Raw genomic sequence first — 13,230 nt, 5'->3', positions numbered from 1 at the left:
AGGAGAGGTAGTCTGGTCCCTGAGCTGGATGATACCACATGTCTCAGTCTTCCTTACAATAATTCCCTTGAGGTCATTCCCTTGGGAATCAGATCCTCACAACTAGTAGCCACCGGAAATAGAGAAGATGTGTACTTAGGTGCACCTCAGGTCCTACAAAGCAAGTGGAGGTCCCTACTACCTCTACTTGTGGTTCCCTGGATTGTCAGCAGGTAGAACACTTTAGTCTTCAACTGCAGGTATCTCTTTATGACTTTACAGAACCTGTCCACTAGGGAGCTATCTGGTTGTTCCTATCTCACCATTCTGGGGCAAAGGTCTTGCTTCCATTTTCTGCCTACCCTTGTGAGGGTGCTTCTCATACCCCATACCACTCAGTCACTTTGACTTTGTGAAATTGGACCTCTGAGTTCTGTGGTGGACACAGGAGTCTCTCCACACCCTTTTACAGGCTGTGTGTTTGCTAGTTCAGGATTTTCACTGCTAATCTCATTTAGTGATATTGCCTGGCTGAACAGCCTATTTAGTTTTTTATTTCAGGAGTGTTAGGGCTTCACAATTTTTCTTTTCGCCTGGATCTGTTTTGTTCTAGGTTTTTTCTCAGGATTTGTTCCTTCTAGAGGCTAGTCCTCAGAGCTTTTTGACCACATCAGCATGTCAGTCTTCATGGTCTACACAGGAATTTGTTCTGGTTTCACCTGTTTATGGTGGATTTTGGTTGATCTTCTCACTGGATCAAGTTCAGTGTTTAGTTCCATGTGAAGCCATTTCCCTGTGGTAGTGACTTTTTCTATCTAGGTCTTGAGCTTTAGGTTGAAACTCTTTGCCCTCCCTCTGACCATGTGGATGGTTCCCCTATCTGGTAGGGGACTCAGTCTCATCCAGTTACAGATTTGGGCACTGGTCCTAAGTCGGCTTTTGGGCTGCAGGCAGTCCCCATATTTCTCATTGTTGTGTTGCTCACTCCGCACCTGGACTGCTTTTGGACCCCACAACTATATTTGAATTCCTGTGTTTCTCAGTGGATGTGGAGTAAAATAGGATTTTGTACTCCCCATAAAATCCTTTTCTTGGAGTACATTGAAGAACACAGATTCTACTCCACTGTGTTTATGGTCATGCTCTTGGTAATGCTATATTGTATGTAGGGGTATGCATGAGAAGATTATAACTCCACAGAGGCACCGTCCCTGTAGAATTCAAAAAGTACAAAGTGGGGTGGGACTTCAAATGTGCCTTGGTGGGGTTTAGAAAAAAGAAATTAAATTTTAAAACAACATAGAAAATATTGTATTTACCATCCTTGGATGGGATTCGTTAAAACAATATGTCACAGTTTGATACAAAATACTATTTTACTGTTACTTTGGTCCAGGGTGTGTAGATCCTGGTCAGATGTATTATAAGTATGGCCTACGCGTTTTGCGGGTAGCCTCGCTTCATCAGGGCCTTAAAAATCACACACAAGAAAAACAGCACATAAGATAAAATTAGAATCAGAATTTTGAAAATACAATATCAACAGTGGTAACAAGTATAAAAAAAATGTTGTTTTACATATATTGTATGGCCGTGCGCTGACTTACACTCGTCTGGCTGCTCTATGGTGGCAACAGTGAGTGTCAGTGAGAGCGGAGTACAAAACTAAACAATGCCCCAGCGATCTCCTCCCCTCCGGGGGGCGTGGCCTAGTACGGCGCTCGGAGGGAGGAACGAATGATACACAGATGGAGCGTCATCCCCATCTGTAGTATCGTCATAGGTGGGCGGGCAGCGCTACACAATATAACTCCGGCGGATGCAGGGGATTAGCACGCTCTTGGAAAAAGTCCGAACGGACGAAACGTCAGAGCGCTGCTATCCAGCATCCGACCGGAAGTGACGTTTGCGCTCCACTGAGTGAGGAACCAGGAAGTCACAGCTACAGGAAAGTCTCCAGAGCGGTCTTCAGGGGTCCAAACTGAAACAGTGAGAATTGCAAAGAAACATCCATATTTTATATATGTGCCTGACTAATTTTATTTTCTGGTACGCATGTTTTATGAGGGGACTGGTGTATATCTGTTTTGGGGTGACATTAAAGTATTCAGAACGATATTGCACTATATGGTTTTTTCATTCCCTTATACACCTGTGGATACTATACCCGGAAAGTGAATATACAAACGGTGATCAGGAAAGGAGAGGGGTATGCAGTTTCTAACATCTGAAGGCGACATGTGAGGCGATATATATTGAAATGCTATTTTAAAGAAACCGTCTGGTGAGTGTTTCCCCCGAAGGGGACCCTATATCCCCCCACGTGGTGAATGCCTTTTGGTGATTGGAGCACATACTTGAGTTACATCTGATCGGGTCATCCCACACAGCTTTTACTCTTATCAAACCAGGGGTTTGCAGCGCTGCTGCAGGACTATTTACAAGCTCTGTACGGGCTGTTTTATTTTTCTGCTTTTATCAAGGGACTTTAAATGTGCCTTGGTGGGGTTTAGAAAAAAGAAATTAAATTTTAAAACAACATAGAAAATATTGTATTTACCATCCTTGGATGGGATTCTTTAAAACAATATGTCACAGTTTGATACAAAATACTATTTTACTGTTACTTTGGTCCAGGGTGTGTAGATCCTGGTCAGATGTATTATAAGTATGGCCTACGCGTTTTGCGGGTAGCCTCGCTTCATCAGGGCCTTAAAAATCACACACAAGAAAAACAGCACATAAGATAAAATTAGAATCAGAATTTTGAAAATACAATATCAACAGTGGTAACAAGTATAAAAAAAATGTTGTTTTACATATAGCATTCAGGGACAGGTCATTATCATTCCATGAAAAGAATACAATAAATGCAGGGCATTTGTAATTGCCCCCTTATGGACCCATTAACTCATGATTTTAACAAAACATGCACAACTACAGAGAGTTTTGTACACTACCCAGCTGTGTTTCATAATACCAAGATTCTTTAGATGGAAAACGAATGTACGTAGAAAAGCCTATTTTTTATTAAATAATTTTTTTAACATGAATTACATGTTATAGCATTGTATCCCTTTACCTAGGCTGCTGCTACTTCTTGTAAAATCTTCTGCTCAGTGCCTCCTTCATAGCTGCCTAATATTGCCCTGGGCTGTGAGAGATAACACTAGCTGCTGCTAATGTGAAGAGTTACACCCACTTGCCTACTCTCCTCCTATTTCCATTGCAAAGATGACAAGTTTGCATATTGAGTTAAAGGGTCACTAAAGGAAAACATTTTTTTAGCTAAATAGCTTCCTTTACCTTACTGCAGTCCTGGTTTCATGTCCTCATTGCTCGTTTTTGCTCTGATGTTGCTGTAATCCTCTGTTCTGGACACTTCCTGGTTGTCTGGCTCCTTATGAAAAAAGTCATGGGAGAGTTTAGTTTTCTTTTTCCTAGCCATGACTCTCTATGGCACTGTCCAGCACAGAGGCATAAAATAACATGCAAAGACTAAACTAGTTTCAGTTTCGTTTTTGCATCTAAGAGGCACATTATATGATTCATTTTTATTTATTTTTAATCATTTTTAAAAGGAATCAGTTAACTATTATGTCTCTATACCCTGTAAACAGTCATTTCAGCAAAAACAATGTTTTCCTTTAGTGATCCTTTAAGCCACTTGTGTTATTAACCCAAGTGATTTTCCCATATACAGTATTTATATAGAGATATTTTTTTGTACTTCCTGTAAAATTCTTCTCCATTGAGGGATGCAAGAAATTTGATACAGTGTAAACTGCTATAGGAGGGCTGGACACTGGCCAAAAAAAAAAAAGAAAAATGTAGGCCAGCCCAATATAACCCCTCCTTAACTCGGTATTCCTCAGTTTGTAGCTAGCATTACCAAGAAAAATCTAAAAGTACAAAGTGGGGTGGGACTTTAAATGTGCCTCGGTGGGGTTTAGAACATGGAGTATGTTCATATTTTACCTTCAAACTGTGCGGTTGGTGTATCAGTCCAGGAGGGGCAGGGAAGCCTGGGGAGGAGAGGGGGAGGGAAAAAGGGGGGGAGGGGAATGGGAGAAGGATTAGGTGGAATGGAGGGAGGGAGGGTAAGAAAGGGGAAGGGGGATGGGAAAAGAAGGGAAAAAAGGGGGAGAGAAGAAGGGAAATTGGGAAAATTTCCCAGTGTCCAGCCCTCCTATAGCAGTTTACACTATATCTAATTTCTTGCATCCCTCAAAGGAGAAGAATTTTACAGGAAGTACAAAAAAAAATCTCTATATAAATACTGTATATGGGAAAATCACTTGGGTTAATAACACAAGTGACTTAACTGAATATGCAAACTTGTCATCTTTGCAATGGGAATAGGAGGAGAGTAGGCAAGTGGGTGTAACACGCAGCTGGTGTTACCTCTCACAGCCCAGGGCAATATTAGGCAGCTATGAAGGAGGCACTGAGTAGACGATTTTACAAGAAGTAGCAGCAGACTGCAGGTAAATGGATACATGCCATAACATGTACTTTATGTTTCAAAACAAACAAAAAACTAAACTCTGGCTTTAAAGTGGAATTTCCATCCCAACATGTTTTTTTTCATTATTGTGCTCATTAGACCTAAACAAGTAAAACAAGAAAAAATTCTGGAAATGCCTGTTGCTATGCGGTCCCACGAAATCTGCCTTTGAAATCACCTAGGATTCTGACATCATCTCCCTCTAGTGCTCCTGGGAAATGTGTGTCATCATTTCCCAGGATGCAGTGCGCTGTCTAATTATCACTCCCCATCCAAGACTTCCAGGAAGTAAGTGCTTGTAGGCTTCACAATGCCCACAAGCAAAATGACAACGGTGTAGACATAGTTTTATGAACTATCTTTTTTGAATAACTATGCGGATCGGCGGCGGATTGTAAAATAGTAAGTGACCGGATTTATATTATAAAAACGCATGATGAAAGGACACACATTTAAAAAATGCTAATTGTTGTTGGAACTCCCCTTTAAAGACTTACTGAACTGCTCTGACTCGTGCGGTTTTGCATTACCATGGAACGAGCAGCAGGTTAAGCTGGGGTGATTTGGCTTTAACAAGTAGAACTGTTGTTCTTGGAAGAGAAATTATGTAGCAGAGACAAACATTATATCAAACAGGTTAAGTGTTGCACATTTTTGCACTTGATTTAGCAACAGCTTTTTTATTATTACCGTCAATTTACACATATAAATTGTACATTTACATCCGTCCCTGCCCTCAAGGAGCTTACAATCTAAGGTCCCTAACTCACATTCATACATACACTAGAGCCAATTTAGACAGGAGCCAATTAACCTACCAGCATGTCTTTGGAGTGTGGGAGGAAACTTCTAAAGCTGACATTGTTTTCATTGTTTGATATTGTTTTCACAAAATGTGTAGCGTTTATCACCACCCTTAAAAAATTCCTTAAAACATTCATAAAAGAAAGAAAAAAATGCCTGGTTTCCCTCCTTTTGTACCATTTTTGCAGCCAATGATGTCATCGGCTGCATGCACTCTGAATATCTCCTGAACTGTGCAAGTTTAGGAGATATTCACAGTACCTACAGGTAAGCCTTATTATAGGCTTGCCTGTAGGTACAAGTGGTGTTACAGAGTTTACAACCACTTTCAGTACAATTATGGAGCATTGGTTACCTTCCCGCACGACTCCCTATACATTTAGACAACAGTTGTGACTTTTTGTTAGACCAGTATCATTTTATGGGGCTTCGCAATACCCAAAAAGTTATATGTAAATATCCAGTAAATGTGTGCAAGTTATCATAGGTTGAAAGGCAGTTTTATCTGAGGGCATGTATTACCTCTTATTTGCCCACTTGAGTGCATATGTAAACATTTTATCTTATACTAAATACAATCTGCTTTTTTATTTCAGTGGTCATGGTAAATGGAGATCATCGGATTGGTATATTTGCCAATCGAGCAATTCAGGCTGGGGAAGAATTGTTCTTTGATTACAGGTGAGAGCTAACTAAAGGTGGCATGTTTTTGTCTCCTCATTTTGGCTACTCTCATAAACATATCCGAAAAAGATACATATTTAAAACCCCATTTTAACAATTTTCCTAAAGGCAATACCTTCCTTTTTGTGCAGGATACACTGAGGAAAGTGGAGTGGTGCAATAGATTGCAGTCATTGTCAGTCAAGTTTCTTAAGGGAGGAGGGAGCATGTTGGGGCTAATGAGACATTCACAGACAGATAGGGGTGATCAGCAGATAATTTAAAGGGCAAAGCTAATTTCAGTGGGATGCCCTACTGTAACGTGCGACTTAAGGCACGTTAACTCGCCAAAAAAAAGGGTTTAATAAAAGTATTGCTACAGAGTGCATTGGAAAGATTGGTTCATACTTTTAAAAAACAGTAACCCAAAAAAATGTGTTCATGTGTTCTGAATGGTATAATGGTTATTAATCATTTTGCACTCTGTAGTAAATAGGGGAGGTTGAAAAATTCTCGAAATAAAAATAAATGTAATAATGTAAAAATAGAACAGGCTCATCTAATGTATAGTGTAGACAAGAACAAATTGGCATTGACATTATAGATTTTTTTCTTCTTGTGATATATTGTTTAACCTGTAACAGTCTATAGCATATTTTTACTTTCCTAAACATGGAAGATTTCATGAAAAACATTACATGATGATTTTTACATAGGGAATTGGGGAAAATTAGCCACTATAACTTTCACAACTATAAAAACTACTTATAGACATGCGTTAACACTTTGCAGTGCTATTACATTTGAATGGCACCACAGTGCACTAAGGCTACACATTTGCATTGTAGCACACTGCAATGCACTGGTGCGCTGTACAGTGGATCACAGCAACCTAATAATTTCAGAGCACTGCTTTACTGCAAGGTCAGAAAGAATGCTTTTTAATGCCCCACAAAGAACTATATAGGAAGAAAAAAGGAAATAAAAACCAGCAGAAAAAAGCGGAGGGGAAAAGGGGAGGAAAAAGTTAAATAGGTTGGTTAGGGTTAACTAAGGAGGTTAAACACATGCTACATAAATTATTTTTCTTTTAATTGTAAGTTTACTTTAACTGGTATCATATGCATACCAAAGGTCACCCCTTATGTTAATGAAGCTTCTGAACACTGTTTGGAACAGTCAGCAACTGCAACCACTGTTGTAATGCAGGGCAAGTTCTGTCGTGAAAATTTCAAGATGTATTTAAAATGTATTGTCATAGTGTCACCCAGTGTTAGTTCTCCCGCAACCCGCTCTAAAGAGCTGACTGGGGCAGACTGACGCTTGTTAAGATAAACTTCCTGATTTGGAGAAGGGCATTTGCGGAGTGGGGATGTCGGCGGGCGAAAGGGCCCATGTGTAATGCACAGACATTCGCCTGGGGGGATGTGTCCGCTCTGCAATCGCATTATCGGTTTAGCAGGTGTGTGCTCTTGTCGCCTCTGTGTCTGATCAAGATAGATGTGATGACATGAGCATACACCTGCAGATAAGCCCCCCTCATCAGGAACTGTGTTCATTGGTTATTGTATTATTATTGTGTTGTATTGTATTGTATCCTTTAGCTGTATTTCTTGTGTTGTCAACTCCTTATATGGACATTTCCTGTGTGGAGGGGACATCCTGTGATGTCCCATTCCATGAAGGAGGTGATTGGCTGCTGCAGCCATGACTTCCTGTTTGTGATAATAAAGGGAGCCTGTGAGGGCGTCGGCAACCAGTGATTGCTGGGATGCCGAAATGATGAGAACAGTCTGGTGGTGATTGGTCATTGAATGAATGGGAATCGAATGAGAGGTGAGTGAATTTTAGCTTAAAGTGGAAGTAAACCCATCAATTTAACAGTTTGAAAAAGCAGTTACATTCCTGGCATGCCAGGAATGCTAACTGTTACATTGGTTGTGCTCTCAACCAAACTGTCAAACCATCCAATGGCTGGTGTCATAACTGATCACATGTGCAGCATCATGGCAGTTGAAGATTAAACAGAGGCCAAGACGTGCCTTAGCAGCCGTCAATCAACTCCTCTTCGCTTAGAAATGCCCATTCCCCACAGGATTCCCCGCTCGGAGCCGGAAAACAAGGGCTCATATAACGATAAGTTAAAAGAAACAAAAAAAACAGCATACTACAGATGTTGGCAGTATGCTACAGCTAATGTCAAAAAGTGGATTTTTGGGTGAACCTCCGCTTTAAGATGCATTATTACATTAAGACGAAATCTGTGCTTATTAGCACAGGCAAAATGGCTGTGTGCTCTGCATACAACCTATTTTGCCATTACAGTTCCAACTGTCAAAATGACAGCTGTGATTTGCCATAAATAACAGTTGAGAGCAGCACAGAGAGAGAGACGTGAGGAACAGGGTGTATCTCCAAAGTACAGAACGTTTTTGGGGCCTTCATCATACACCCAAAGCACTTAACTGGTTAATGACCAAATTCAATGGCATAAACAGGTGCGTGTCACATGGTACCTTGACTTACTTCGTACAACAAACACCAAGTCAACACAACATCATTCCTCCATGTACAGTCATTTGAATGTAGCTATCCTCCTTTCTCCCTGGGCCAAGATGTAATTCTTGATTTTGCTGTGTAACTCCATTATTAAAGCGGAGCTCCGTCCAAAAGGGGAAGTTTCACTCCTGCCTCCCCTATCACATTTGGCATGTGATTATTTTTTTTTTTTTTGGGGGGGGGGGAGTGGGTACCTAGTTTTGACAGTACCTGTTCTTTGCCTAGGTGATCTGAGCAGAAGTTATCCTGTCCTCTTCCCTCTGTGCAGTCTTCTGGGACATGTCGCAAGTCCAAAAAGACTGCCTGACCATTGGGAAGGCGCAGTACAACTTGCACATGAGCAGTACGCACTCAGCTGTGAAGCCGCAAGCTGTCACAGCCAAGTCCCTACAGTTGAAATGCTGGGGAGGGGAGAGGGAGAGAAGTGATGATTCTGGCATCCACATCACTGGATCCTGGGACAGGTGAGTGTGTGTTTAGTAAAAGCCAGCAGCTACACTTTTTGTAGCTGCTAACTTTTAATAAACACAAAAACTACTGGAGCTCTGCGCTCCGTGTAGGTTCCTCATTAGTGCAGTAGAGTATGGAGTGTAGACTTCCCTGGCATTGATGGTATGGAGTCTCCAGAGTTTCCATTCTTCTCATAAAATAGGTTGGGTATCTTGCAAGTTTGTTGACCCTAACATCAATTTTGCCTTCTTTATTTTTCAGATACAGCCAGGCAGATGCTCTGAAGTATGTGGGTATAGAACGAGAAACGGACGTTGTCTAATATCCTTCCAACACTTTTTTTTGCATTGTGTAACCATTTTAACCTTTTTCTCTGGCACTCATAATCTCTGTGTTTGTTCTGACACTTCATTGTGAATGTATTTGTGAGACAAAGCTACAGTCAAACTGGACTTTGCATGACCCTCTGTAGTCATTCCGTTGGTAACTTGAAGTCTGGAAATTCTGTGCTCCAGATTTGGGCACTTTGTTTTCAAACACATGTGATTTCAAGCCATAAAAGGTCTAATTGTCACCAGTTCTTCTTTCAAGGTGTTATGTGCAGTGGTGGTAAACTTATGTGCTGTTTGTAATTGTTCCCAACCTAGATACTGACATGAAACTTATGACCCTTTTAAAGAGATTTTCTAAACTGAATCGTATATGAGACATATTTTCAGTAACAGCAGTTTAATATTTCCACTGTGATTTCAGAACCAAGGAATCAGAGGAATGGTTAGTCAAATGCAGCCCAATTTGATCTGAATCTTTCCCCTTAATGGTTTCCCAGTCAGGAGTAGAAAATCCTAATCTGTGGATATCCAATCCATATATATCAGTTCTCAGGATAATATATATGAACATTTGATGACATTTGTCATCAGAAATCATACCTCCCAACTTTTAAACTTGGGAGGAATGAGGGACACTTTAAGGAGTGAGCTGTGGCGCTAAGCGCGCCATGCAAAATGAGAGAGGGGCTTAAGGGTGAAGGGCACGTTGTGTACAAACTGCAGGGTTAAAGAGTGTGCTATGTACAGAGTGCAGTGTTGAGGAGTGTGCTGTGTACCAAGTGTAGGGTTGATGGGTGTGCTACGTACTGAGTGCAGGGGTAAGAGGTGCACTGTTTACTTGGTGCAGGGTTAAAGGATGTGCTGCGTACAGAGTATAGGGTTGAGGGGTGTGGCTGTGGCACTGTTAAGACGACAGGGAGAAGGCTGACATTATAATTGTTAGAGGGACACAGGCTTTGTACTGTACAGTAACAGTAAATCCCAGAGCCAGATGTAACCTACCAACCTGTGTGATCATTTACTAAATATCCTCAGTCTGGTCAACTTGTGCTGTGCCAGGAAGAAACTGCCCCATATATGGGTGCTCCCTGTCGCCATCTGTTGTCACCCCCATGCTCAGAGCAGTCAGTGCCCCCCCATGCCCCCAGGTGGCTGGTGTCCTCCCCAGTCATTGTTTGCCCACCTGTCAGCCCCTTGCCCCAGTGATCAGCAGGGACATAATTACCTGTAAACTGTAGTAGGGGAGCAGCCCATTGCTCAGCATGAACCATCTCCAGACTGGCAGTGGTGTGGTAGCTTTTCAGGTAGTTGGTATATTTGAAGAGCAAACCTTTGTAGGTGTCAGGGTCGGGGGTTTAAAAATGTAAGGCAAATGGAGAGAAGAATGCCCAAAGGAGCATAACATCAAGCTACTGAGCAACAGTGATCGATCTAAATAAGAAAAATAACATATACACAAATGAACTACAAAAAATATATAAAATAAAGTGCAACAAAAAAAACACAGAAACCACCTTCTGTCACCAGTAAAAAACAACATTGTCTATGAAAACCAAAAACTGCATCCAGGCGCCACGCTCACATACATACAGTCCACACATACATTGAATTGTGCAGCCATAAGATGGAATATTGCACAGGGGATTGTGTATGAGGGCCACCTGAACAATGTCCTCAGGGAGATGCTGCAGATAAATGTGTGACGATGGCACAGCAAACCAGCCCAATGGCTCAGACCTGGAACAGCCAATGAAGGCTTAAATTATACATTTTATGCTGCAGCACCCCTACACAGAGACATACCGGGTACAGAGGGAGGGTCACATAAATCAAAGAAAAGCATCCAGATTACCAGCTGCAAGAAGAGAAATTAATAATGGCACACCTATGTATACTTCACTAGATAGTGACTATACCTACCTAAATGAATTGTTCAAAAAGCACATGTGACCATTGTTGAATGGGCTGGTAATATAAAAAAAATAGATGCTCAAAAATTGTCTACATACAGTCACTCCTCACTATGCTTAGGTATGATCAGGCTAGGAATTGAACAGAAGGTAGTGGCCGCAGAGCAGTTAAGTGGCAGCAAGTGAAGAGTTAACATAACTTTTCTGCAGAGCACAGTATATGCAGCCTAGGAATGCAAACATACATTAGACTTATGGCAGAAGCAGGAAGTAAATCAACAGGCTTCATTGTGGGACACAGCACATCATAAACACACTCATATACACTCACACATTCACACACACACAAACAAACACACTCATACACACACACACACATTCACACACAGACACACACACTCATACACACACACTCATACACACTCATACACACACACTCATACACACACATTCACACACACACGCACATACACACTCATATACACTCATACACACACACACATATACATATACATTCACAGACAAACACACACACACTCATTCACTGAGCTGAGACTGAGGGGGCGGATTTCTTTCTGTAGTGAATGCAGCCAGCAGGAGCCAGGAGAAGAGCTCAGTGAGTGAAAGCATACTAGCACAGGGCAGCCCTCAGGGCTCTGCAATCGATTGGGCTGCCAATGGGACTGGGGGTGTTCTAGGAAGCACAGCCCGATGCGCTCTAGACTGGCTACCATGTGACCCCCCCTCCTTCTCACATGTAAACACTACCTCCGCAGAACCTTTCTAGCCTTTGTCCCAGCCCTGCTCTTACCTTACATTTGCAGCTCAGAGCCAGGAGTCGGGGGCGGAGCTGGGAGAGAGAGCCGCTCTGATCAGAGGTAGCATCAGAAAACAGTGCGCACCTGCAAATTGAGTCATCAGTTGCCAGGATGCCGGCGGTCCTGGCAACCAGTGTCTGTACAGAAGTTTGAGTGGAAGGAGAAGCTGACATATGCTGCTGGCAGAAATCCTTATTGGCTGCAGTGAGGATACTCCCACTGAGTGGGGCCCAGTGTCAGAACTCACTTGTTCTGGCACTGGGCTGCGGGAATTTAGCCCTGATCGCGGGACTTACTTCAAATCGTGGGAAATTTCCACGGAATACGCGACGGTTGGGAGGTATGAGAAATCCATCTAGAAGTGGTGGGTTTTTTAGGTACCGAAGAGGCAGCTCTTCTCTTATATTTAAAGTCAGTCAATGCTTACCCTCATAGGAAATTACAACCCCTTAACGTGACGCTCACCGTCAGTGCAAAGTGGCAGTGTGATTGTGACGGTACCCCAACCCTCCCCACATCCCAGTAATACTCAATTTGCCAGTGTTTCCCCTCTGTTGCTGTCTCTGCCACAAATAGAGAAAATACTCATCGCTTATAGGTATTGGGAAACATGGGCCAGATCCTCAAAAGGGATACGCCGGCGTATCTACTGATACGCTGTCGTATCCCTGTTTCTATCTTTGGAACTGATCCACAGAATCAGTTTCCAAGAGATAGACAGAAGATCCGACATGTGTAAGGGACTTACACTGCCGGATCTTAGGATGCAGTACCGCATCCGCCGCTGGGGGCATTTTGCGTCGAAATGCCGCCTCGGGTATGCAAATTAGCACTTACGGAGATCCACAAAGCTTTTCAGCTTCGTTTTTTCTCCGTAAGTTTTAGTTTGCAATCGTAAAATTAGGGCTGCTTTTACAAAGTGTAAACTGTTTACACCTTGTAAAAGCAGACCCTTCTGTCCAGCGACGCGTTTTTTTTTTTGTTTTAAATATTTTTTTTTTTGCCGTATCTTTTTTTTTTCCCGACGCAACTTAATTGACACGGCACGATCCACAAAGCTCGGCGTAACGTAATTTCGTGCTATGCACGTCGGGAAAATGACGTCACGAGCATGCGCAGTACGGCCGGCGCGCCTAATTTAAATGGGAATCGTCCCCATTTGAAGAGGAACGCCTTGTGCCGGCGGAATTTAAGTTACACAGCCGAAA

The 13,230-nt window shown here is 42.2% G+C and overlaps 1 protein-coding gene across 3 annotated transcripts in view; it reads left to right on the top strand.

The window, feature by feature from the left end:
• Positions 1 to 9,658, top strand: part of EZH1 (enhancer of zeste 1 polycomb repressive complex 2 subunit) — a 394,387-nt gene extending 384,729 nt beyond the window's left edge. For all 3 annotated transcript variants that reach the window (XM_040329824.1, XM_040329823.1, XM_040329825.1), the window contains 2 exons: positions 5,887 to 5,971; positions 9,224 to 9,658. In XM_040329824.1, coding sequence (XP_040185758.1) covers positions 5,887 to 5,971; positions 9,224 to 9,284 — 146 coding nt within the window. In that variant the 3' untranslated portion in view covers positions 9,285 to 9,658. The remainder of the gene's footprint in view (positions 1 to 5,886; positions 5,972 to 9,223) is intronic.
• Positions 9,659 to 13,230: the final 3,572 nt, after the last annotated feature.

Source organism: Rana temporaria, chromosome 12 (genome assembly GCF_905171775.1).
Source record: "Rana temporaria chromosome 12, aRanTem1.1, whole genome shotgun sequence".
Classification (NCBI taxonomy): Eukaryota; Metazoa; Chordata; class Amphibia; order Anura; family Ranidae; genus Rana; species Rana temporaria.
This window is presented reverse-complemented; position numbering and strand designations above follow the sequence as displayed.